The 26,761-nt window shown below is 55.7% G+C and overlaps 1 protein-coding gene across 1 annotated transcript; it reads left to right on the top strand.

The window, feature by feature from the left end:
• Positions 1 to 704: 704 nt before the first annotated feature.
• LOC149521417 (uncharacterized) lies at positions 705 to 22,876 on the top strand. The gene is made up of 4 exons (XM_089773448.1): positions 705 to 907; positions 1,928 to 2,188; positions 8,828 to 8,939; positions 22,712 to 22,876. Exons 1-3 carry the CDS (start codon positions 858 to 860, stop codon positions 8,898 to 8,900), a joined length of 384 nt encoding a protein of 127 aa, XP_089629574.1. The 5' UTR covers positions 705 to 857; the 3' UTR covers positions 8,901 to 8,939; positions 22,712 to 22,876.
• Positions 22,877 to 26,761: the final 3,885 nt, after the last annotated feature.

The following is a 26,761-nucleotide window of genomic DNA, read 5'->3' as shown; positions in this document are numbered from 1 at the left end:
TGTGGGGATGTGCACCACCACACACATGCTGCTGGCTGTGGGCATTTTGCTAATCAGTTGGGCGACACCTGAATCTCTCCTGAGTGGCCCAGTTTACAGGGAATGCTGCTAGCAATCCATTTCTAATGAGCCCATCACTGGGGTTTCTAGCCTGGCACTAAACTGTGTGAATGGGGCTGGCAAAGGCAGAACTTCCTGCTGCTGCCCAGGTTCTGACTGAACCAGAGTCCAGAAGGAGAACAGCCACATTAGGTCAGAGCAATGCTCCCTCTAGTCCAATGTTCTGCTGACAGACGTCAGGGACAGATGCTTCAGAGGGAATGATCTGAACAGGGCAATTTTGAGTGACCCATCCTATCGTCCAGTCCTCTCAGGGACTCCCTGACCATCTTGGCTAACAGTCATTGATGAACCTATCCTCCAGGAGCTTCTCTGGTTCTTTTTTGAATCTGTTACATTTTTGGCCTGCGCACCATCCCCTGGCAAGGAGTTCCAGAGGTTAACGATGCATGGTGTGACAAAGGTGTGTTTGAAACTCACTGCCTACCTACAAGAGACCCTGGGCAGTAGGGGGAGGGGGCTACGCTTGGCACACTCCCCACCCCATCCTGGTTTACTGACCCGGTGCAGGGCTATTCTTATTTGACTTTATTTAGGTCTGTCTGAGGCATGTCCCGGCCCTGAGGAAGACCTGAGGGAGTATAACTTTTCAGAGAACTGGAGCCCTGGCAGGAGGCTGCAGTCACTCCTCGCTCAGTCACTATATATAAAGATCGGTCTGCGGCGTGGGTCTATCAAAGGCACGGACAAGCTACTCAGACCCAGAGAGCGGCTGGCCGGACCCAAGAGAAGACAGGATGATGTTTCCCGAGACGGCGCTGTACGTGGCGAATTATATCCTCTCCCGGTACGTGCGCTCACCTTGTTTTCACAGCCATGTGGGATCGCGGGACTGGGAGGCTAGAAAACAGCTGGTCCAGATGGCGGTCCGCAGGCCGCTTCCAGCCACCCCTTCCCCCAGCAACAGCTGCCTTGATTGTACAGACGTTGTCGTGCATTACGGTGAATTTCGGCACATGCCTGAAACCTGCTCTAAGGGCGTCCTCTGCACAGTGTGACTTTGCCGGCACTGACTGTGCACATGGCTCAAGGGTGTGCCCTAAAATTAGCAGCCAGCCCACAGCACTGTAAAGGCTGGGCTACCAGATCCCCTCCTGCCCCAAAAAGAGGGCTGCTTCTGCCTGATGTAGGCACAGGACATTGCAACCCTGTAACTCAGCCTTTCCCTGCCCCAAAATTCGCTTTCGGGGATGCAGTTTGGTTCTGCTCCTCGGAGAACTTGAATCTGAGCCCCTTCCCGGGTGTTCTTCTCCTGTCAGATTCCGCTTCCCTCGCAGCCTTCGCAAACTCCAAACACAATCCATCTCTGGCGCAAGCCCGGGGCTGTCTCTCTCAGAGATTTGCAGCAGGAAAGGAACCATTTTTGCTGAACCAACTGGAGACAGCTGAGCTCTCTAAAGCGGAGATCCCAGCCAGATTCTGTCACAGGCGGTTCCGTTCTGCCTCCCCAAACTCCCCCCGCACCACTGCTGAACGCATCAGTCGGCCGCTGCAGCCCAGAAGTGGCTGCATTTCCCTGCTCGATGAAATGACCCCTCTATAATTTGCAGAGTGCTTTGGGGGAAAGGCGTTTAGGCCGTGCCAGAGGCGAGGAGTTCTGTCCCAGGGTTGGCCCGTCCGCAATTGAGGGCAAATCTGACTCAAACCCACGTTCTGCTCCCCGAAACGTCTGCGCTGGGGTGGGCCTCTCCCTGGGGAGAAAGCGCCAATCCAAGGTGCAACTCCACGACGGAGATTTCCCGGGAGAACCCTTGTGATATCCTCTCTCTCTCTCTCTCTCTCTCTCTCTCTCTCTCTCTCGAGGCAGCCAGCCGAGGGCCCTGCTACCCCTCAGAAATGAAGTGGAGCTGCCAACGTATGTGAGAAAGAATCTTTCCCGGCTGCGCCCTGTGTATTCCATCCGCCAGGGCCTGCAGGATTACTGGCTCAGCCCGCAGAGGCGCCATTCCTCCGGCAGCACCTGGGCCACGCCCTGGCGGCGGCAGCTTATCCTCCCTGGCAACACAGGCCTTTCCGACATAGAGTCTGCCCACTGGCCGAGCTGCTGCGGATACAAACACAACCTGGTGTAAGTACGGCCCCCAGCACAGCCTTGTGCTTTGCAGGGGGAAGAGGGAGACATGGGGAGGGGGGGGAGCTCCCAGGACAGCGATTTGGAACAGAACCACAGCCCAGGATGCCCGCGCCGGACCAGTCCCTTGGGACAGAGCGGATAGAACCAGACCCGCAAGCAGTGGGGGTTAGGGGTTACCGCTGGAGAACAAGAGCCAGTTCTATTAGGAGCTGTCTTGAACGTATCAGGCGCTGGGCCTCAGTTTCCCCAGCAGAGGAGTGGCAAAGCACTGTGGATTCTGCAGACGGCCGCTGCTCTGGGCAAGCTAACTGCTGCCAGAGTGGGAGGGGGATGCTCTCTGAGGGGAGCTAGCGGGGGGTGGTAAGCTGGGGTGCGCCCCCCCCCCCAGCCACAAGAGTCTGTTGCCCAGTGCAGGAGGCTGTGGGAGACGCGGGAAAACAGCTCTGGCGTGGGATCCCGGCCCACTCTCACATGGAGGCGAGGGGCAGAAGAGGCTCAGCAAAGCGGGGAAGCCACGGGGGCCTCCCCACACCAGACTCTGGGGCTCTGCAACGCACGAGGATTATCCCCGCGGGAGCTAGTAACGGCTCTCTGCCCGGATGCCGGTCGCGTTGGCTCTGCATGGTGGAGACGGTGAACGAAGCTAAATCCCGGATGTGCTAGGGCAGGGTTTATTTACCCTCCGCCGGGCTCACGCCCAGATAGGTTCGGCAGGGTTTCGGGGGCCGGAGGGCGGGGACCGGTTGTGTGCTTCCTTTGCAAGCTGGGCCTGTCCCCCCCTCATCTTCTCACCCTCCCCTGCTCCCTCCTGTTCCTTTAGAGACCCTCTCCCTGGCTAGACAGGCACAAGGGCTTGCTTGGCTAAAAGAAACCTGGCGAGAAAGGGAGATGGGCCATTCACACGACTGGGAAAGGGTTAATCAGCTCTCAGTAGTTGCTGGGTAACAGTGTCCTGGCCTTCCTATAGGCTCCCCCAATGAGTGTTTGCTCCGATGAGGTCATGCTTGTCGCTTGTATTTCATTGGCTGGGAAGGCTTGTCCCTTGACAGCTGGCAGGGGAAAGTTAAAGGGGAGAAGTTGGCTGAGACTTGGTGCCAACCGGATTGCCTAGAGTCCTGCTTGCTTGGTGCGCCTGTGGTTGAATTGCCACGTCCCGACGCCCCTGGTTCCGTGGCCCCCAGAGCCAGGGAGCAGGGCCTGCCGGTCGGAAAAGAAAGCCACGGCCACATCTGACAGCTGATCCACGCCTAGGAATTCCTAGGTGCTCCTGGGATGGGTCAGGTTTAAAAAGAGAGCGCGTGCCCATGTGCAGGGCCAGGCGGAGGCTTTGTACACCAAGCAACACCCCCCCAGTCAGCCAGAAATAGCAATAGCATCATCAAAGGAGCCACAAGGCACCTGATGTACCAGGGAGGGAAAGGTCCTGGTTCCAGCAGGTAACACGCATGCCGACGATCACAAACACAGGTTCTCACCGTTCGGAAGCTGGGGGGAATTTGGGCAGGCACTTGGGCCTTGTTTAATTACAGGGTCTGGAGTTTGCCCTCTGCAGTTGCTCTGTTTTTGACGGTGGAACAGGTTATAGGACAGGGGTGGGAAACATAAGACCCCGGGGGCCACTTCTGGCCCCTGGCTTGCTTGGATCCGGCCCCTGAGGCTCAAGGCTCCCTCCCAGCATGGGGGAGTCCATGCAGGCACGCTCCAATCCTTCTGCCATCCCACCATGGGGCACATAAAATCTACTCGCCTGGGTCCCCCCAGACTCTGGTGTGCGAGGGGAATGTGGAGAGAGTCTTTCCCCTTCTCAGGGACCACAGTCGGCGCGGGTTTTGTTTTTTTGTTTTTGCTTCTGATGTGTGTGTGGCTCCTCGACTGATTTTTCTGTGGGTCAGTGGCCCCCGACTCAGAAAAGGTCCCCTAGCCCTGGAATAGGAACAGATCCCTGGTTCCTTGTTTTTCTCACTCTCCAAACATGGTTTTGTTATGATTTGTGCTGAGGTTGCACCTAGGAACTCCAATCACAGAGCAGGTACTGGACAGACGCGGAAGAGAGAGAAAGTCCTTGCACCAAAGCACTCACAGTCTAAGTATACATCATCTCTTTCTGTCTCTCTCTCACCCTTTCCCTTTCCCTGGGGGACTCACTCCACTTTCTCTCCTGTGTCCGACAGGAGAGAATCAGAAACGCGCTTTGGTTTTTTTGCCTTTGTGGTTATGCTTTTTTTTAAAATGTGCCATTAAAAACAAAACAGCAAGATGTTCCAGGGATAGGACTGGTTGCCAAGAGAACTGGATTCTAACCATAACACAGCCGTAGTGTCGCTGTGTGACTGTAAGTAAGGTCTCCCCACGGTGCCTCAGTTTCCCCACCTATGAATGAATTTGCTCCTTTGTGAAGCACTGCGAAAGGTGCGGCACATTATTGTTATTCTAGTGGCAATCTATTGCCTTTGTTGAAGACTAGAGAGACTGATTTAGCCAGAGTTTTAATGGACTCAGACGGCTAAAAAGATTTGCAGGGTCTTCCTGAGTTCTCTGGCTCCGGGAACCAGACTGAGGGCAGGGAATGCCGCAGAATGTACTACGGTAGTGCTGTTTAGCTTCCCCTTTCACTCTGAGTCTTCATCTCTTGTTGACTAATGCGTCTTACTTTTAAGCTCTCTGCCCCAGTTCCAGCTTTGCCCATTGAGATTAATGTGGGATGCTACAGCAGCAAAGGACAACGGTGGCTCTAGCTTTGATTTTTTTGATGCTGGAAGTTCACAGCACAGCGCTTTCATGGAAAGCTTCATATTCAGGGCAGAAAAAGGCTTCAGCCTAGCCTCCAGATGAAACACCCTCCTCATCTTAGGGGCATTAGATCCAGAGCAGGATCCAAGCTTTGCTTCTCTAGTGCTGGGTGAGAAGAGATAAAGGGTACAGTCAAAGTGCAGGCTTTGAGCGTGGATGCTGCATCCCGACATCTTCCAAGGGAAGATCAGTTGTTTTCCTTGTGGGGGAAGAATCAGCCCATAGATATCTCATAACAACTCCATGGAACATCATATTGCCATATTTCAAAAGGGCCAGGCTCTCCCTGGAGCTGTTAGCAATATAGGGCTTATGACACACACCTGAGCTGTGCTGATTCCATCTAGATGAAGGCAGTGGCCTGCAAACCCACAGACACATATGACAGATTGATGCAAAGTGGAGGGACAAATTCCCTGCCCACAAAGGAATGGGGTAGAATTTGGTTGGGTAAATCTCACCTCAAGTCACCCTAATAATTCAAACAGCAGCGCCACATGTAGCTGCCAAACTGGAGTCAGCATGTGTAGATCCTTATTACTAATTACACACACACGCTCATTTTGCCACCCAAACAAATTCATTTTGTGGGAGCAGGCGAGGGGGAGGGGAGGAGAAAACTAATTAGAATACATTCAGAATAATTTGTTTCGAGTGCCTTTGCTCCTGGAGAGAACGGCTCTTGGGACAGCCCCAACCAGCCCTTGGCTTAGGAAGAAACACAGCTAAACAGTCGGCTTTAATAGCAGATTCAGAGAGCCGGGTCTTTTGTTTCTAAACCACACACCAGAATTAAGACAATCAGCGAGAAGGAAAGCTAATAATAAAGCAATCAAACAGGTGCGGGGCTGACTGACAAATGGGCGCGGGTGGGGGGGGGCGAGAGAGACTGAAAGGAAGAGAAAAACAAAGTGCTTCGCATGTCGGTTCTTTGCTTTCCTCGTCCCTCTCCCCACCCTGGCTTATGCCCTTCTCCTTCCTGCCTGCTCTTAATCTTTTTTCTCCCTTTTACCACCTCCCCTTTTCTCGCTGCCTTCTTTCATTCTCACCCTCCGCCAGCATGCCCACCCATCCCGTGGGTCCTGGATGTTTCTTTCTGTAACAGGAGCCGCGGCCTTTTCTCTGCCATTTTCATGCGTTCTGGTCCCAGCTGAGGCCCGGGCTGCTCTCTCGCCATCTGTCTCGGCTTTCGTCAAGGCTTGAGGAACTGCCAGGGCTGGCAAGGGGGCACAAAGGCGCCCGCCGGCCTCTCTTTAGGCTCCCAGGAGCCCTCAAAACTATGAAGGCCGTCACAAGGCCCGGGGGTACGACCGCCGGACCAGAAATCAATGCCAAGCTATGGAAGGACCTAGCATCCTTCTATGGCCAAATCGCTGAATAACCCCCTTGCCCCTCTAGCCCTAGCAGGCAGCATCCAGGCTGGGAGTTAGGCTTGTGGTTCTGTTCGTGGGGAGAGAAGTCATTCCCCGATTCTACATTTCTCGCCTCAGCCTGACCTGCGGTAACCCCTTGCCTCCAGGAGTGAAAATGTCGTGTCTTAATCCCTGCTACATTGCTCGGTGCCTCCGGGCTTCTGTTTCAAAAAGGCAGACTTTTCTCAGCCCTTCCCTGATTTGCACCCACTTCACCTGAAGGGACCACCAGCGTTTTAGCTTCAGGCCCGTAAAGGAGCAGTCAGCTTCCCTCTTGCCTGGACTTGGGTCTCTCATGTGAACCAGGCGGGGTTCCTGGTGCAACGTGGACTTTTCCAGGGGGCCCAGTTCCCTGATCCGGGGAACCCCCCCCCCAGGGTTGCCAGATGGTTTTAACACTTGACATTACATCCAATCGACATTACATCTTGTTTAGAAAATACCGGACATTTATACAGTCTCATTTCTATTGTCTCAATTTGTTTCCCGAACAGAAAGCTCCAATACTGGACTGTCCAGTTCAAAAACGGACCCCAGGCAACCCTACCCCTCCTCTCCCCCCCGTTACAGCGCAGTTCCAAAGTATGGCTCGGAAGCCCCCCGGGGTAAGACTCCGGGCAGGGAATGGCGCATGCTGTCATCTCAGAGGCTGCAGACACAAGCCAGTGAAAAAGAAAACACTCCCCCTTACAAGAACAGATGGTGATTTATAGAATTACAGCACAAGGCGTGGCCTGAGGAGACCAGATGGACTTGAGGGGGAGAAAGGGAATAAAAATGGAAGAGTAAATAGAGAGGGAACTTTACCAAGCTGGCTCCCTCCCGCTCCTATAAATATTTAACAGCCTGCGTCCCCGTGTCTGTTGAGAAATCTGAGGCCTTAGCTGCCCACAACTCCAAAACGCGCCCTCCTTCCCCGAGAGAATTTCAGCCTTCAGCTGCTGCCAAGAGAATTCCAGACCCAAAGGACAGCGGGTTAGTGGGACAACGAACCCGGAGGGGGGGGGGCGGGGGGGGGGACTGAAGCATCCAGGTTTGGGTTGCCAAGGAAACTGATGCCAATGACAAAAGCACCAGGATGGTGCGTGGGTTCCTGCTGGAGCTTAGGGTAGGTGTTTCATCCTTTTGGAGGCACGTGTAACCCCCACTCACCCACAGGCCTCGAATCCCTGGGACGTCATCTTCGTTAAAACAGTTCAATCACTTGCGAATTGACTTCTGTGTAAATAACCCCCAGTGATCTGTAGCAAATAAACCACACAATGCCCCAGCTGTGAAGCGGCCCTAGGACGCTAGAAAAAACAACAAGGCTACGTCTACACTGGCCCCTTTTCCGAAAGGGGCATGTTAATTTCAGAGATCGTAATAGGGAAATCCGCGGGGGATTTAAATATCCCCCGCGGCATTTAAATAAAAATGTCCGCCGCTTTTTTCCGGCTTTTAGAAAAGCCGGAAAAGAGCGTCTACACTGGCCCCGATCCTCCGGAAAAAGCGCCCTTTTCCGGAGGATCTTATTCCTACTTTGAAGTATAAGGAATAAGATCCTCCGGAAAAGGGCGCTTGGAAACAAAGTGAGCAAAACTCCCGGCGACTCTTGGTTAGGACAATTTTGCAGCCCTCTGAGATGAAGGAGGCCTCGCTAGCCGAGGCTGCCCATCGCTGCGCTATGAGCTGGGGCCTGTATTTTCCCTCGTCCGGGTACCGTGGCGTGTGTTAAATGAGTGTGTCCCTATTTATACTACAGTGTAAACTCATCAGTGGCTGGGTAAATGTTTATTCTTGCCTCCTCTGGTTGTGTTGGATAACAACCGCCTGGTAAGGAGCTTAGTTCAACTTCGCTCAAGACAGCTGGCCATTCATTCGCTCATCCTCACAAGGCTAAGACTAAGGTCACGTCTTTCCCCGGGTGGGAATACTACAGAGGCAAAGGCCTCCTGGCGGGAGGCAGCTTACACCGGCCAAGCTGTGCTTTTACTGGGAGAGCGTCTTCCGCCACCCCCATCACCCTGAGCCAAACAAGCCAGGGCATCTCCCCTGAGAGCTTCTGCCACGGCAGCGATGTCAGGTTGGGGTCACGACTCCTGGCCCCCCAGCAGAGCGATCCCAGCGGAAATGGTAGACAACAGGCGGAGGGGCAAGGCATTCCTCCAGTGGAACACACGGCAGAAGGCAGCTTGACGGTGGGACCGGGTTACCTAGCAACAGCGGATTAACCTGTTAACAGATGTCCCTGGCATGGCAGCTCTTCTCCCGTTCTCCAGGGGCGGGGGGAGAAGTCTGCCCACATGGGCCCCCGTGCCAGGGAGGAGCAAGGCTCCAGCGTGTCCTGCCCGATCTCTTTGGCCTGTGACTCGTCTCGCTGCTGGCCTCAGCCTGTCACCCCTCTCGTCCCGTGTCCCCCCCCCCCCCCCCCCGCATTTCCCTTCTGCAGGTGGAAATATCGTTGGCAAATTCTCAACCATTACTACCTGGGCAAGCGAGCTCGCCGCTTCCTGAGCCTGTGACCCGTCACCCCGCAGGGGTCCCCCGTGCCGCCCACCCAGGTAAGGGGATGAGTTATCCCCTCGGGGGGAGCGGGAGTCAGAGAAAGCTGGGGGCTAAACGGGACGGGGCTGGGCGCCCGTGCGGCGATTCGGACATTCTGGTGCCGACTCTGGGGCTGGAGTTATAGGCGCCAACTTTCCAGCGCGCTGAGGCAGGGGCGACTGGTGAGGGGAGACACGGTGGGGTGGGGGGAACACTGGTCACATGACCTCCCCCCAGTCCGGGGAAGGGCCAGGGCAAACCAGCACCGCCCTAAGCCCCGCCTCTCCCTGCCCATGCTCCGCCCCCCCACAACTCTTCCCCGCCCCTTGCTCCACCTCTTCTCCTGCCCCTCCCCTGAGTGATGCGGCCTGGGGGGGGGGGAAGCAGAGTGACGTACCCCCCCCCCCCGGGGAGTTAGCGAGGCACCGGGAGAGCAAAACCAGCTGGGGCCGCGCTGCTCCACTTACCAGCAGCGGTGGCGGGAATATGGGGGGGCCTGAACCCCTGCTGTGGGTGCCAGGTCCCCCCACCCCCGCTGGCTGCTGGCCAGCCCCTTGCTGCTCCCGCCCATGGCGTTGGGGGGCACCTGCCCCCCTGGACTATCCCCTATGTGTCACCCCAGTACTGGGGGGGTTCTCATTGCTCAACTCCCGGCCTTGCCCCCACTCCATTCCTTCTCCCCAGGACCCTGCCCTGCCCCCCCTCCCCATTCCCTACCCAGGGAGCTCCTGCACACTATAAAACAGCTGATTGCATCAGGGAGGGCATAGGAGGCAGGGGGCGGGGTGGGGCTGAGTGGCGGGGCTGCCAGCCAGCAGGAAGTGCTGGGAGCTGGCAGGGGGTTGGTGGGGGCTGATGACGTAGGACTGTGGCCCTTGGGCAACGTGCGTTGGTGAATTTTGACTCCTCCGGCACAGGCTGCCCGCCGCCGCTCTGGGAGGTCGGAGGTTAAATAAGGATCCTGTCCCCGGGCCAGGGTGACCAGCTTGCACGTGTGACATATCCAGACCAGGGCTGGAGGGTCACAGGTGCCTCTATAAGAAAAAGCCCCCAACAGCGGGACTGTCCCTATAAAATCGGGACATCTGTTCCCCCCACACCAGACCCAGGCCCCACCCTCTGAATCCAGCAGGAGCACGGGGAGACCAGCAAACAGGAGCCCGACTCGTTCATGCTGGGGGCATCAGCGAGCTGGCTGGGCACCTGCGGGAGGCAGGGATGTGAAATCCTTTTAATCAGATAACCTAACGTGTAACCAGTTAACTGACTAAGCAGGATCCCCGGCCGGGGGCCCTTCCAGCCCTCAGCCTGCAGGGATCCTGCTCCTCACACTTATTAACTGTTACCCAATAAGCATCACCCAGTAAGGGTGATTTTTCCAGGTAACCAATTAACTGGTTACTTGTTCACATCCCTAATGGGAGGAGGATCCACCTTCTTCCTGTTATTACTGAATAGTTATGTAGCAGGAGCATCCTAGAGGTCCCAAGTAGGGTTCCCTGTAAGCTGAGCGCTTGGTCGGCTGCCCAGGAGAGATTCAGGTGCTGCCAGCTGATTGGCAGAGAATCCACAGCCGCCCATAGCCGGCAGCATGTGTGTCTATGGGCGGTGCACATCCGCACATGCAGTGGCGCACAGAACAAAATGTATTCCGCACACGGGTGGAAAAAATGAGAGGGAACGTTGGTCTCAACCCGATCGGGGCTCCGCTGTGCTAGGTGCTGTATAGACACACAGTGAATGACCATCGCTGCTCCAAAGAGCTTACCATCTGAAACCTTCACTGCCCCCTTTCCTTCCTGGGGACCCCACACAGCTAGCGGTGCCTGAGTGCTTTGAAAGCGTCTCTCCTTGATGTCAGGGGGAGGTTTGCCTGAGGAGGGATTTCAGAGCTGGCCCGGGAACCGAGTTCCTCCCCCCGCGACCCTGTTTCCGTTTCTCAAGCAAAGAAAATCCTCTGTCCAGATCAGCACAATCCTGTTGCCCCTTGCGACATGTCAGGCTTTCCCAACGTGACTTGACATGAGGGGCAGACTTATGCAACCGGAAACTCTGCCCCCTGCGATTTCTTCATCCCCGGGGCGCCTCTGCCAGCAAGTGGCCTAATCCGACACATCTGAAGCCAGCGGACTCCCCCGGCACCCAGGGGAGGAAGTGAGCCAAGGAAGGGAGGCACACGATGAACGCGTGTGCCACTCTTCCGTGCATGTGTGAGGTCGGCCCGTGGCACGTGGCCGTGACAGCCAGAGATCCCAGCAGCCCCCAGCTCTCCTGCCAGAACCTTCTTTCAAATTGGAGCACTGCATGCTGGGACGTGTAGTCTCCATGGGATGTGTTTCTGAACAAACACCAAAGGTGGCGATCCGGGCTCTGCCAGCTGCATTTACCACTGAGTGGACTTAGCTCTTTCCTTCACCACGCCAAGGCTGCACGGGCGGTGTGGAAAGCAGCTCTCGCAATGTCCAGAACCATCGTTCCTCAATGGGCCACCAGAAACCGGGAGCAAAGGAGCCGGCTGCACAAGATCTAGGAATGACTCAGGCAAAGAATCCCTTATACTGGTGAACCACAAACAGCTACATGGAGCGCTAACAGTGCATCACATCTACAGTAGCAGAGGAAGTGGGTTTTGCCCACGAAAGCTCATGATACTATAGGTATTTTTGTTAGTCTCTAAGATGCTACAGGACTACTCGTTTTTAAAGTTACAGACTAACCTGGCTACCCCTGAGACATCTAGAGTAAGGACGTCTTTAGCACCATAGAGCTGTCAATCTGATGCACCTTCCAACATGGGCATTACCAGACTGGCTCAGACCCAATGCCTTTCGAGTCCAATGTCCAGTCTCCGAATTTGACCAGTGCCAAATTCTTCAGAGGAAGGTGCAAAAATCTCACAATAGCAGATATGGGATAACGAAGGCCTCACAATGATCCCTAACAGGGAGAGATCAGTTTAAGCGCTGCATGCTGACTTTTTTATTCCTTCCAAAGCTCTTTTTTTCCTTAACTGTTATAACTGGATGTTCTTGGTTCCCTATTGAACATCCATTCCTTCGCTCTTTGAATCTTGCCAAGTGTTTGGCTTCGGTGACATCCTGTGTCTGTGAGTTCCACAGTCTAATTCCATCTTGAGTGAAAAAAACTCCTTTGATGCGTTTTGAATGTTGCTCCCTTTCGATCTTATTAAATGTCGCCTTGTTTTTGTGTTGGGAGACAGGGAGAACAGAAGCTTCCTTCGCTAGAAGATTAATTATTTTATATATGTTTACCCTTTCCTTCGGCTCCTTTCTAGGGTTCACATTAGTCATCTCAGTCTCTCTGAGAGAGATTTTCCAGGACTCCCATCTTGCTCATCGCCCTTGTCTGCACCACATCAAATTATACCTTATTTGAGATGAGTGACCACTACACACACACACACACACACACACACACACAGCAATTTATATAATAGCATTAGAACACTTTGGTTGCTTTCTGTCAATTCCCAGCCTTAGCGGTGAAGGAGGAAAAAAGACAACAGCTCCTTGGCCTACCCAGCCTGCTTGCTAGGAAACATTTCTGCTTGCACCAGCATGACACAACAGAGCCTCGCCCCTGATTCTCAGTGCAGGGAAAGACGAGGCTCATCCAACCGATTCTCACCTTGGCCAGTTCTACCCAATACCTCCTAAGCTGGGACCCTACCATCCCCTTCTCCATCTCAGAGGCCAATGGTGCGTGGAGACGAGCAGCATTCTGGGGCTGGAATCCACACACACGTAGACACACATGCTCTTGTGCGTGCATTCACACGGGTAGGTGTGCATGCGCACCGGCTATGTGCACACTTGGGCCTACACAGCATAAGCACACGCAGACGCAGGCACGTGGGCTGTGGTGTGAGAGGAGTGAATGATCCAGGAGCAGCTAAATGGATTGGTGTCCCCAGGAAGAACTGGAGGAATGGGGCAAACATACCAGGGCATGAACATCACTGAGCACGTGCAGCAGGCACCCCCGTCTGTCTTCCTCTTGCTGGCTTCCCGCAGGAAGCCTGGGAAGTCTCTGGCAGTATCTCGTTGGGGCAGACCCCAGCTCCATGTGTCGGGAGCCATCAGGGGCTGCATTCTCGCAGTCACCGCTATGAATATCCCCATTATGCTCAGCCTCTGCCCCCCTCCCTTCCCCAACATTTCCATGTTGTCATTTTACATGGGGGCCACGGCTGCTGCATTTGATCCTTTCGCCACCGCGGCTGCACCTGCTGCAAGTCACGGCTGGCTGGCGGGAGCAGTCTGGGCTCTCTCCTCCCCCCCGGAGTCCCTGCTATCACAACAACATCCAGCCCCTCGCTCCTGTTTGAGGGTGGGATGTTGGATCCAGGCCCAAACCAAAATCTGAGCTCCCACCCCCGATCTCCTGCTTCCAGGCTAAGGAAAACACTGTGTGAAAAGACACGAACCCACACCACCCGCTCCTCATCGCCCCCTCCTCCCCAACGGTAGCTTCACAGTGCACCTCAGCCACCGGCATACATCCTGACAGGGTGGGCTGAGAGACGCACACGTCTGTAGATTGCTACGTGCAGGAATTTCTTTAACGCCTCACTGGGCTGCAGCCACTTCTGGGGCGGAGCGTGGCAGCTCTCTAATGAACGGCCACATTGCAACAAGAGACACCCGTTTAGGGATGGGAAGTGAAGCACGGGGAAATGGGTTGTGTTGGCGGCATGGGCAGGTTTCTACCTCCCTGTGCCCAGCACGCCCATGAGCGTTTAAACACATATGGGTCAAAAGGGATCGCGTTTCATTTTTGCTGCAAGGACAGGCCACCGTGGCCTTCAGACCGAGCACGAACCAGGATCGGGTGCAGTAGGGAGGGTTGTGGTGTTGGGAAGGAAGCGTGGCCTAGTAGTTACAGCACAGGCCTGGGAGATGTATCCCCCGCTCTGCCGCTGGATCGCGCTGGGGCATCTGGCTCCGCATGGCCGCCTTTGAGGGGGAGGGAGCTAGAGCGAGGCTGGGATCATGCTCAGGAAGGGATCAGCCGGTAGGACCCTCAGGGTAAGAGCCCCTCATGAGCTTCCTGAGAAAGAAGGGGGGGGACGGACACATGGGGTGAAGCCGCCTGGCTTGTGCCTTAGGAGGCTGCGGATAATCCCCTGACTGAGCTGCAGGGTCTGTCTGTCCTGGGAGGGCAGGTGTGGCTGAGAGAGAGAACAGCTGCCTGCCCCCTCCCCTCCCCCCGCCAGCTCTTGCTCCTTTCCCAGCTTCCTCTCCCCCGTCACAGCAAACGGCTCATCCTGCTCCATCCAGGCCTTTCATCTGACGTGCTTCCTGGCAGCCCTGGAAATGGCAGGCCGCTTTCCTGCCCCAGATTCCTCTCTTCTCCCTGCTCCCCCCCCCTCCCGCGCTTCCTGCCTGCGCGCCGTGAGTCACTCACCACATCCCCCGCCGGTCCCCATCCTGCCGCTCTGGGCCTCATCGCTGCTAGCCAGCCGCCTCCGCTGGCGTCCCCCCCAGAGCCCTTCCTCTCCGCATGCCCTCCTGGCTTCCTAAGCCTTGGCCGGAGCCAACCATCTGGTTAACACCCCGGCTACACTAGGGGAGTGTGTACCCAGCTCAGTGCTCACCGAAGCACACACAGGCCCCCAAGCAGGCAATAGGGTTTGTCTAGAGGACTGCACAGTGATCCACAAACTAGCAACGCCCGGGTTTGAATCCTGGCTCTGCCACCGACACCACTGTGCGGCCTGGGTCAAGCCACTTAACATCTCTGCCGCTTGCTTCCGTTTCTCTGGGGGGGGTGGGACAGATGGCTGAGCCAGAGTGATGCAAAGTGCAGAAGAGCCAGAGCGCTCTGTAACGGGCCTTATTCCTCAGCTTAGCCCCTCTCAGGACCTGGGCTTTGCCCCAGTGAAGGGGGTATCCAGATGACCACTGCTGATCTGATCGGCACAGTCGGAGGGGTCCAGGCAGCCAGAAGTAGAGAAACCTGAGAGAGGGATTGTCCTCTTCCCCACTGATTTCCTTCCCTTTCTAGCCCCCTGCGCCATGTGCTCCCAGGAGAGGAGCTCCCCAGTGTCCAATTTCCACTGCTTGTGCCCCCAGCATTTGTTTTCTCCACCCCCCCCATGCACTACCCATCTCCCATGGGCCCCCAGAGAGCCTCCCTGCCTCCACCTCCCTCACCCTGACTATCGGGCTTGGGCGGTTGGGAAATGGTCCAATGGGACAGCCTTGTCCCCTGAGATTTCCTGCCTCATTCTGCGAGCCCGGGACGTTTGCCGAAGCTTTGGTGGGTGCTCAGGAACTTCTGCAGCCTGGTATGAACTGAAAGTGACCTCTGGGACTTGCATCTGCAGGTGCTTGGTCTCCTCTCACTCTTCCCTCAATGGCTGCTCCGTGCACGGGCGCGCTTTCTAAAGACAGGAGGGACGCGGCAGACGTGGAGTGAGGACAGGCCCAGACTGGAAGGCCGGAAGGGAACATTAGGGCCAGCTGGTCTGATTTCCTGTGTAACGCAAGCCACAGACCCTGACCAGGACTTTCTGCAATGAGCCCATAACTTCTCCTTTGAGCTAGTGCGTGTCTTAGACATGCAGCCTCAAGGGGATGGAGAATTCACAACACCCCGAAGTAGGTTCCAGTGGTTAATTCAACAAGAAAGGTCTAGAGAACATGAGCTAGGAGGGAAGGCTGAAAGAACTGGGCTTGTTTAGTCTAGAAAAGAGAAGACTGAGAGGGGACATGACAGCGGTTTTCAGGTATCTAAAAGGTCTTTACAAGGAGGAGGGAGAAAAATTGTTCTCCTTGGCCTCTGAGGATAGGACAAGAAGCAATGGGCTTAAATTGCAGCAAGGGAGGTTGAGGTTGAACATTAGGAAAAACTTCCTAACTCTCCGGGTGGTGAAACACTGGAATAAGTTGCCTAGGGAGGTTGTGGAATCTCCATCCCTGGAGACATTTAAGAGCAGGTTAGACAGACACCTGTCAGGGATGGTCAGATGGTACTAGGGCAGGGGACTGGACTTGATGACCATTCTAGGTCCCTTCCAGTTCTAATATTCTCTGATTCTCTGATTCCCTTCACTGATAACAATGTGAGGCTTATTTCTAGCCTGAATTTCTCTAGCTACAGCTTCCAAGCTCTGCATCTGACCACGTCCCTTTCTGCTCAGTTAATGAGAAATCAGAAATCTCTTCCTCGGGTGGGTACCTGGAGGCTGTCCCCTCTCCCCTGTCGCTTCGATAAACCAAATAGGTGGAGCTTCTCGGGCACCTCACTAGAAGGCAGGAGTCCCAGAGCCTGAATCATTCCTGTGGCTCTTGAACGCTGTCCAGTTTTTTAACATCCGTTGCGAAGTGTGGGCACCAGAGCTGTATGCAGTAGCCAGGAATGATCCCACTAATCCTGTTTACAGAGGTAACGCCATGTCCTTCCTCCGACTTGATACTCCCCTGCTCAGACGTCCAAGAAGCATGTTCAGCCTCATAACTAATGCATCACACTGGGAGCTTATGTGCCGTGGACTATCCCCCATGACCCCTACCTCCAAATGAAATGAATGGGTAGCAGGTTTAAAACTAATATAAGAAAGTTCTTCTTCACACAGCGTGTAGTCAACCTGTGGAACTCCTTGCCAGAGGAGGCTGTGAAGGCTAGGACTATAACAGAGTTTAAACAGAAGCTAGATAATTTCCTGGAGGTTAGGTCCATAAAAGGCTATTAGCCAGGGGATAGAATTGGTATCCCTGGCCTCTGTTTGTCAGAGGCTGGAGAGAGATGGCAGGAGACAAATCACTTGATCATTGTCTTCGGTCCACCTTCTCTGGGGCACCTGGTGCTGGCCACTGTCGGCAGACAGGCTACTGGGCTAGATAGACCTTTGGTCTGACCCAGTACGGCCGTTCTTATGTTCTTATGTAATGCGGGTCCCATCTTATGTGTGTGCTCTGCATCTTTGCTGCCTAGATGTAGAACATGGCATTTGGCTGGGTTATAACACATGTGGTTCAAATGAGTCCTGCCACCAAAGGATACCCTGCCCGTATCATTGTTACCCCGCAAACTTTGCCAGCGGTGATCTTATCTTCCCTTCCTGCTCTTCGCTAAAGAGCTTGAACAGCGTTTGGCCAAGACGGGATCCCACTCAAAACACTCCCAGTGGATAAGGATTCCCCACGTACCATTATTTTTGGCAATCTATCAGTTAACCACCTTTTACTCCATTTAAGCCATCCCAGACCCCGATTACTTCGGACATGTCCCAACAGTGATTTTATACAGCACCATTTTTTTTATCAGATTGCAATGCAGGCCTAAGTCAAATGCCTTACTGAAGTCTAAGCATATTACAGGGGTGGCCAACCCCTTACAGACAAGAGCCAAAATAGTGGTGGATACAGCACAAAGAGCCGACAGAAAGAAATTGTTGAGCCAAAAAAAAAAAAAACGCTGCCCCTTTAAGAGCAATCTTCCATCAGCCACAGGGTCAGATCTCACTGCCACAAGCAGCACCCAGCCCAGACAAGGAAAAAAGGTCAGAGCAGGGGAACTCAGAACAGGGTGCGGGAGCCACAATTTTTCCTTTGAAAAGCCGCATTCGGCTCGCGAGCCATGGGTTGGCCATCCCTGGCATATTATGTTCCTGTCTATATTATTATTTCTGTCACTGGTTAAAGCAGGAGACCGGGACTTCTGAATTCAACTCCTGGCTTTGCCACTGGCCCATTGTGTGACCGGCTCCATGCCTCAGTTTCCCCACTCTCCAGTGGAGAGAATGGTGCCAACCTTTTAAACGCCTACTTGCTGAGGAACCTGGGCGCAGCACGAGGACAAGAGCTTTCGCTTTCGCTTATTGTGGCTTTTACTAGACGATTTCAAAACCCTTTGCCAAGGTGGATAACTGTCATTCTCTTCAGTTTGCAGACAGGGGTGGAGCACAGGGCCACCTGGTAAGGCGATGTCTGTAAAGTGCTTTGAGACCAGGGTTGGCCTTACCATGAGGTGAACTGAGGCGGCCAGGGCCGGCCTGAGTCATTCGTGCGCCCCAAGCCCCGGGACCATGGTCCCACCCCTGGGCGCGTGGTGCCCCTGGGCCCCGGGCGCCCAGCACATGAGCGGCTCTGTCCCCGCCCGGTCCGGCAGCCCTGTGTGGCTACAATGGGGCACCCTGGGCGGTAGCCCGGTCAGCCCGTAGCTTGGGCCGGCTCTGGATGAGGCCGCCTCAGGTGCCAGAGTGGGGGGGGGGGGCACCAGGCGCCACTAGGACCCAGAGTGTAGAAAATTGTGTCTGTTGCTGGTGCAGATGTATGCTCTCTGCAGAACCACGGGAGGAGTAGAACAGGCAGGAGGCAGAATTGAGACCTTTCCAAGTTTTGGCCCAAGCGAGGGGCCATGGGGGCGTCATTTGAGCTCCCCGCCTCAGGTGCCAAAATGTTGTGGGCCGGTCCTGGTTGAGAGACTGGGCGACCGGAGCTGGACCACAGACGTGCCAAGGGTCTAGCATCACTGGGCTGGCTCTGCCAGGCCTTCTGTTCTTCACAGGGCCTCTCCCCATTCGGGTTCCAGCAGCTCCGGTTTGCCCAGCTTTTGCTGAGGTCAGTAGCCTCCGGGAGAGAGCCAGGAGGCCTGGGATGAACTAGTGGAAGCTGCGAGGGCCCCATTACTCAGCGGGTGAGTCATGACGCAAGCCTGCCAGAGGCAGAACGCGGCCTGTGTGGACGTGCCGGGGGAGAGGCACCCCAGGACGGGTGGAGGCCGATCAGGAAGGTGAGTCAAAGGGACGCGACCTGCGAAGGGGCCCGCAGGGGAAGGAGCTTCCGGGTCAGCGAGGCCAGAGCGCTTCGTGGAAGAGGAAAGCCTGAAGTTTCAATTTCCTTCCTCCAGTCCAGTCAGAGGGGACGCCTCCTTCCCATCCGACCGCAGCAACGGGGCGGGGGTGCTCCCTCGAGATGTGAAATCGTCACTTTCCCTTCCCTCCTGTCCCCGCCCCTCAGCCGGGGCTCCGGGGCCCGAGAGGGAACGCACCTGAGGAAAGGGGGGATGGTAAGAGTGCGTCTTTACAAGGGTTTTGTACTATGGGACCTGTAAACCCTGACAAAACCACAATGATCCTATAGCAGACGAACCAAACAATACGGTTTGAAGCCTTTATACTGCGTCACACGTGGGGTTGTACTGTACTGGTTTCACCAGACTCTTAACTGGAGCCGGTACAAACACAGTGGAGAGACTCATCACAGGCTGTTTTTGACCCGAGAGCCACCTCTCAGTATGGAAACGGTTCCGTGGGTTACATAGGCTCACAGACCTGGGCGGCTTTGACGCCGACACACTGAGCGTGTCTCCTCATCAGCTCACATGAGCCCATGAATCTTCACCCCGGACCCGGGGCGATGCGGATGATTCGCCTACTTTACAGATGGGGAAACTGAGGTGCGAAGTGGGAAAAGTACTGTAACTTGCCAGAGAGTTGGAACTTCCTGGTTCGGGTCCATCTGCTTCTGCCAGAAAACACCCGCAGCCATGAGCTTCGGTTTACAGACTCATTGTGAGGCGCTAAATGTTCCTGGTCAGAGTCTGAAACCCACCTTCCTCCCCGGAGTCAAAGCCAGCGGGAGAACGTTTGCACCGCTCTTTTTATTGGCCTAGCGTGAGCCCTGCGAGGCCACGTCTGCTGATATGAAACCTCGGCTCACTGCTCTGAGTTTTGCCTTTTTGTTTGCCATAGAGACGTACCCAATTCTGGCTCCCAGGCCTGGACTCAAACCACTAGGCCACACTTCTCTGTATACTTCTGGCCTCTCTCTGCGGCTCTTGGTGGAGCCTTATGGAGTGGGGGGTGCCATGCTAAGACCGTCATCCGCAGGAGTAAAAGCTCGCTCAAGTCCTGGACTTAGCTCACGCTCAAGCCATGAGATCGGCTTTCGGCCACTCAGCGATGGCCCAGGGCAGGAGGAACCGAGACGGGCCCAGCAGTGAGGTGTACAACACACCCACGGCAGCACTGGCAGCCCACCGCGGGCGAGACCGGAATGCCGTTTGCACCTGCATCTCTTCCTTGCACGGTCCCTGCTTGTGGAAAAGGCATGAAACATGCGTAACCACACCCCCCAGCTCGCCAGCGACTGCCCCAGTGGGGCAGCACCATGCGCCTTCCTCCGAGTTCCTCATCACACGACGAGAGATGGAAAATGAGGCTTGTTCAGCCTCCTCCCCGCTGGTTCTCCTGCTGGTCCGAGACGCCTACTCTATCCCGAGGGGGATCACGGGGACAGTTCACGCGCCTTGGGCCCGGTGGACCTTTGCACCACAAGGGTCTGTGCCGTCCGCGGAGCTGTGTCAGGGGCTAGTCCCCGGTGGTGGAATAACTTCCCCAAGGACTGGCGGCCTTCACAGACCTCCCCAATTTTCTGCTCCAAGTGCCAGGAGAGCTTGGTCCCACTGGCAGAGCGACAGGGACATATCCACAGGTTTCTAAAATCCCTGCCGGACACAGAATTTCTCTACTGTAGAGGATGAGAGAGAAAATAAACCACATGACCTGCCAGTCCCATCACTAGAGGGCTGGTGCTCAGCTACTACAGGGAGGGGTGATACAAGGAGCTAGACGATGACGCTCTGAAATTCCCAGCTCCACCTCTGAGACTAGCGGAGAGGGGGGCGGGGCAGTGTCCCAGGGCTGAGATCCATGCACATGGCTGCCGTGCCGACTCACTGTGCACTCTACTCGTGCGTCTTCCCCCAGCCCGGGTCGCTCGTTGTCTGTTGACTGTAAGCCTTTGGGGGCAGAGACCATCAGCTACTCGGGGTTTGTACAGCCCCTAGCGCGGGGGGGGGGGGGGTCGCCTCCTTAGTTGGCCCTCAGGCATCACCGCGAGCAACGGGATTAAACAGACCCAAACACCCGTGTGCGCACATGCACTATCCATGGAGAGAGAAACCCCCCGTGCGCGCACAGATACATGCAGAGATGCGTTACCGCCCGGGCATGCACAAACACACAGACACAGGGAACCACAGACACAGAAAGACGCACGGGCGGCCAGAGCTCGGGACCACTGTGGTCAGCCCGGTGCCGGGAGCATGTCCCTGCAGCACAAAGAGGGAGTTTCAGACGGGTTCTTCCAGCCGAGCAGCTGCCACCAGCCCCCGTCAATTCCCCATTCATCTGAGTCCCGCCAGCCTGCGGACGGGCCCTTCGGGACACTGCACACTTGTCTCTCCTCTGCCCCTCCCCCACCTGAAAGACTCAGCCTCATCCTGTCTGTGCCATGCGTCGATTTTGTTGCCCGCAAGTGAGATTCATGCTACTCTGCCTGTAGGAACCAGGCTGCCCCCGGGAAAGCCCCATCACCTCATTGCAGAGATGGAGAGCGAAGGACTTAGCACTGATCCCTCTCCTGGTCCGACTAATGCAGGGGTGGGCAATAACACGGCAGCAGCTCCCCAGGGTTAGCCCCTGCCGCTATATTTACCTGCCCTTCCGCAGGTCTGGGTGATTGCAGCCCCCATTGGCCCGGGAACGGCCATCCCTGGCCAATGGGGAGCTGTGATTCCCGGCCAACAGGGAGCTGTGATCGCCCATCAACAGGGAGCCGAGATCCCCAGCCAATTGGGAGCCGTGATACCCAGCCAACAGGGAGCTGTGACTGCCCATCAACAGGGAGCTAAGACCCCGGCCAATTGGGAGCCGTGATACCCTGGCCAACGGGGAGCCGAGATCCCCGGCCAATTAGGAGCCATGATACCCTGGCCAATGGGGAGCCGAGATCCCCGGCCAATTGAGAGCCATGATACCCTGGCCAACGGGGAGCCGTGATACCAAGCCAACGGGGAGCCGAGATCCCCGGCCAATTGGGAGCCATGATACCCTGGCCAATGGGGAGCCGTGATACCCTGGCCAACGGGGAGCCGAGATCCCCGACCAATTGGGAGCCGTGATACCCTGGCCAATGGGGAGCCGAGATCCCCGGCCAATTGGGAGCCATGATACCCTGGCCAACGGGGAGCCATGATACCCTGGCCAAAGGGGAGCCGAGATCCCCGGCCAATTGGGAGCCATGATACCCTGGCCAACAGGGAGCCTGATACTCTGGCCAAAAGGGAGCCATAATCCCTGGACCTGTGGAGGCACAGCTAAATACCGTGGTGTGGGGACCTGCCAGGGCCGGTACTTGCTCACTGGGGGGAGGGATAGCTCAGTGGTTTGAGCATTAATCCCCTGAACCCAAGGTTGTGAGCTCAATCCTTGAGGGGTCTGGGGAAATCTGTCAGGGATGGTACTTTGAGGGCAGGGGTGTGAACTCTATGGCCTCTCAAGGTCCCTTGCAGATCTATATATCGCCCCTGTGCTAATGGGATCTGCCCCACAACCCTGCTGAGTCTGTGTTGCAGCCATAAGTGGACACAGTGGCTTTGCTACATTTGGAGGAGGGGGAGGAGGAGCCTGGAGAAAATCCAGGCCAGGGCTCCAGAGTCTTGCTCCCAGGGCTAAGGGGGGGAGGGTATATCCTCCCTCCTCCCCCCACTGCGACTCTGTTTAAAACAGGATTCGCTGGGTTTGTCTCTGGAGAGCCGGGTCGGGTCCCTGCCAGGATAGGAGATTGGTGATGCTCAAGAGGTTGGAATGGAAGAGGAGGGAGAGGGCTCTGGAGGGGGGGAAGGGCTGCAGGTGTGGGGGTGCAGGTGGGGCTGAGGCTTCCAATGGGTGCAGAGCCAGGTGGGAGGAGCGAATGGGACCAAGAAGCACCCCACAAAAGCACCTTGTGGGACTTGCATACCTGCCCTTCCACCTCAGGACCGTTCCTGCGGACCCTGCTTGATCCCCGCGTCGGAGCTGTGACCCACGCCGAGTGACCCCTCCTCTGCCGCCCGGACTCCTCCCCGCCGCCGCCCGGCTCCTGCGCAGAGGGGCCCCCTGGTTGGCAATGCCACTTGCAATAAAAGGGTTGAAATACTCGTGCCCCATGTCTGACTGCTGGGCCCCAGGGCAGCCTCTCCGGGATCAGTCACTGGTCACACTGCAGAGCCCGGGGCCAGTGTGCCCTCTAAGTTGGGCACTTGTGCTCAGCCACCCAGGAGAGATTCAGATGCCACCCAGCTGATTAGCAGGGCGCCCACCGCTGGCAGCTGGTGTTTCTACTGGTGGTGCACATCTGCACATGCCTTGGTGCACGCCACAAAATTTATTCTGCTCATGGATGGGAAAAGTGAGAGGGAATATTGCCCAGGATGTGTGTCAAAGCCCCTTGATGAGTGCTTGATCGAGGCCCAGAACTGCCCAGTGAGATCAAGGGCTCTTGCCATCCTCCGCCATCCTTCTCCCACTTCCCATGCATGTACAGCAGGGCAGGGCCCGGTTAGTGCAGGAGAAAATGCTTCAGGCTCCCACACTGCCGCAGACCAACCGGAGTGTAGTCCAGCGGAGCAGCTACCCCACCACAGATCATGTATGTATGCTGCGGCATGCCGCCTGGGCTTGCTGGACAGCTGCAAATCGCTCTGACACAGCACTCCTGGGCTCCTGGAATCCTGCCCGACTGGCAGGGTGGGAGAGCGAAGAAACATCTTCCAGCAACTCATTTTTCCTGGGCAGGAGCTTCAAGTCCTGTGCAGGACACACAGGTGGGAAATAAGAACCTGCCTGGCCCCACCCTCCTTAGAAGACCCCAAGTTCAAACAATTTGAACTAACTTGCCCTGTCTCCGATCCCCCTTGGCCCCGGCACTTTTGCACACAGGAGGCTCAGCTTTCAGCCAGCATCAGCACGAGTGTTCAGTGGGGTAGCACAGACTTGGGAGCCAGGTTCTCATCCCAGCTCTGCCCCCTGACTCAACTCACCATCCAGTTCAGTGCCTCAGTTTCTCCATTGGGAAATGGGCCCTGATCTCTCTTCTCCCCGCATGGCTGTGAGGTTCCTTCGGTGAATGTCAAAGAAGTGCTATAATTTCCTGCCTTGTTTCTAGCCCTGAAACTTTACCTTGTCGCAGACCTGGGATTGGCGTTATGGGCTGGCTCATTACAGAAGGGGCAGACCCCGAGTGAAATCCCAACCTCGGTAGATCACTAGGAAAATTCCTTACTGACTTCAGCAGAGTCAGGATTTCACCCCCAGGTGTTCAGGGCAGATGCACGGCTCCTGGGAATGGACACTGCCCAGAGGCGCTCCTCTTTTGGGCAGCGGGGAGCAGACCGTACGAGGAAGCATTTAGCCTACGGATTTGCTCAAGAGAGTCAGAGCTGGCTTTCGAACTCCAGGGCTCCTGTTTCCTAGGTCTGTGCTCAGACTAACCCAGAGTGCAGCAGCAGCTGATGCAGGGATATGACGTTAGCTCACGCCCCCCCCCCCCCCCCCTTCTGATGCAAAGCCATGGTGGTTTTCAGGTCTCTTTCCCAGTCAGCTGTGACCATAATTGGGTGTCTCACAGCGAGGTGCTAACTGCTGTGTCACTTCCTCACTCACCCCCAGGCTTGAACAGGCAATTCTTAGAGCAGCCCCGGGTGGCTGCAGCTTGGAAACACAACCTGGGAAACCCCCGGGGACTCCCCCTTATTGCATCCAGGCTCAGCTGCACAGTTGATGAGGGGCAGTTGTGAGCTAGTCCCGCCCCTACCGCTGGGTCCCCCGTGGCTGCGGCCGCGTGCCTGACAGTGTGAGCTAGAGCAGTGTTTCTCAGTGTCCAGCCCATGGCGCCAGTCTGCGATATCTCCTTGACTCAGTTTAGGAAGTCTCAGGGTACATCTAAACTACATGGCTCCGTCGACGGAGCCATGTAGATTTGTTTATTTGGCAAAGGGAAATGAAGCCGCGATTTAAATTTACATGGCTCAGCGCGCTAGTCTGGACGTTCCCCTGCCGACATGAAAGCCTTTTATCGACCTCCCCAGTAAACCTCATCCTACGAGGCATAACCCCGTTTTGGCCACAAAAAACTTCCAACCCCACCAGAGACTTTTGTCTTTCCCCCTCCCTTTGTTGTCAGCAAAGAGCCAATGTGGACTCTGTTGTTTGTTTTGTTGAGAGAACTGGATTCCACCAGTATCCCACAAGGCCTGCCCTGCTGGCTGTGCTCAGTGTTTTGGGATCTCTGCTGCCCGGCAGGCATGCGCCCCTCCCCTTTCAAAGCTCTGGGAAGCATCTGGCAGCAGATCGTTACAGTGCTCCTGTTCTGCCCTGTTAGGAACACAGCGGCAGGTAGGCTGCTGCAGGCGGCAGGCTGGAGAGACGGCTGTGCTGCTTTGACATTCCTCATCATGGAGAACTCCCGGAGTTGAGGACATCTTAAAAAGTGCAGGGATCAGCTCTGCCTTCTCACAACACTGCCCTGTCGGATGCTCACCCACACTGCTCTGTATGTCGTCAGGGAGCTAGCCATGTGGCCATGAAATGTGGACAATGGGTTGCAGAAAAACTGCTGTGACCGTTTTTCACTTTTGGCGACTTTTGCACGTTGACAGCACTTTTGTTGCCAAACCATCCCCATGTAGACACAGCCTAAGTGTGAATGCAGCGTTACCCTGATAAAGGTGCCTTGTACCTCTATAACTTGTTCCTCTTCCTGTACTGGAACAAACTGAACCAGTAGAAACATCAGTACCCCAACATCACTGCATCCACACGAGGACTGTTGTTATCTGTAGAACCTGACTGCTAAAATGGCACAATTTCACGACTTGGGTGCAATCCCCCTATCCTACTCTGCAGTTCCTAGGGCCTGTGTCCCAGCTCTTTTGTCTCCCCACTTCCCACTCATCTCTCATCAACTGGAAGCTACTGCCTGGTCACTCACATCTGCTCAGCATTGAACCTTGGGTTGCAGGCAGACTGCTCAATGTGTCACTCAACGGCAGTATCACTGTGACTTTACACTGTTTAGCTCACCCCCCTTCTCAAGTCACTGTGATATTGGAATAAGCCCGTCTAGACAGAGAGCGGGTGGGTTTTACAAGTGTAGCTAGATGGGTTTGAATCCACATCTTAGGTTACATTGAAAAACACTTCCCCATTTTGACAAGGCCTGATACTGACTTAGCAGCAGTCCGGGAGAAATGGCCTTCAGCTACACAAGGCGACTCTGGAATATTAAACGCAGGTAACTGAAAGAGGTGAATGTAAAGGGGATTAGTTAGACCGCATTCAACTCCTGTGCGGAAAGTGGCCTGAATTTGGTTTAGCACAATTCACTTGCCAAGTAAAAGCAAAACCGAATAAAAGTCACTTTCATTCTGAGCAAGAGAGTTCAGGCAGGGATTGAACGCAGTTTAATCCAGCTGCTCTCAAAGGCAATTTGGATTCTCTTTTCTGAAGACAAGCCCTACATTGCTATTGGCAGAGCTGTCCCGTCCACAGGACAATTCGGGGCAGCTGCCACAGGAACCGCGCGTTGGGGGACCCTGCAGTGGCTGCCTGAACTGTCCTATGGATGGGGCACAGGGCAGCTGGGGGGATTATCTGTGGGTCTAGTGTGGGGCAGTAGCAAAGGTCGCCCTCCCCCCAGGAAGCAGAGCACCCCAGACTCCCCCAGTATCTCCCCAGCTCACGTTGCTCCGGGTAGGGGGCCTCGAGCAAGGGGGTGGAGAAGGGGCAGAGCAGGGGCAGGTGGGGCAGAGGTGAGGACGGGGCCTACACCGGGGGAGGGGTTGCTCTGGGCACCATGCCTGGAGCACTGGGAGGGTTTCCCCAGGCCCCGCACTCCCCCTGCGGACGGCCCTGGCTCTTGGGCACACTCAGACCAAAATAAGAGCGTCCGCGCAACAGGGATGCACTGCTCTCCAGACAAGCCACGTTCCATCCGTGCCCGGTGCTCACCCTGACAACGCTGACTCGGCCCCGCCGGCTCTGCAGGCA

This window comes from Pelodiscus sinensis, chromosome 26, assembly GCF_052426305.1.
Source record: "Pelodiscus sinensis isolate ZL-2025 chromosome 26, ASM5242630v1, whole genome shotgun sequence".
NCBI lineage: Eukaryota > Metazoa > Chordata > Testudines > Trionychidae > Pelodiscus > Pelodiscus sinensis.
Note: the sequence above shows the minus strand (reverse complement) of the source record. Positions and strands in the feature narration are given on the sequence as shown.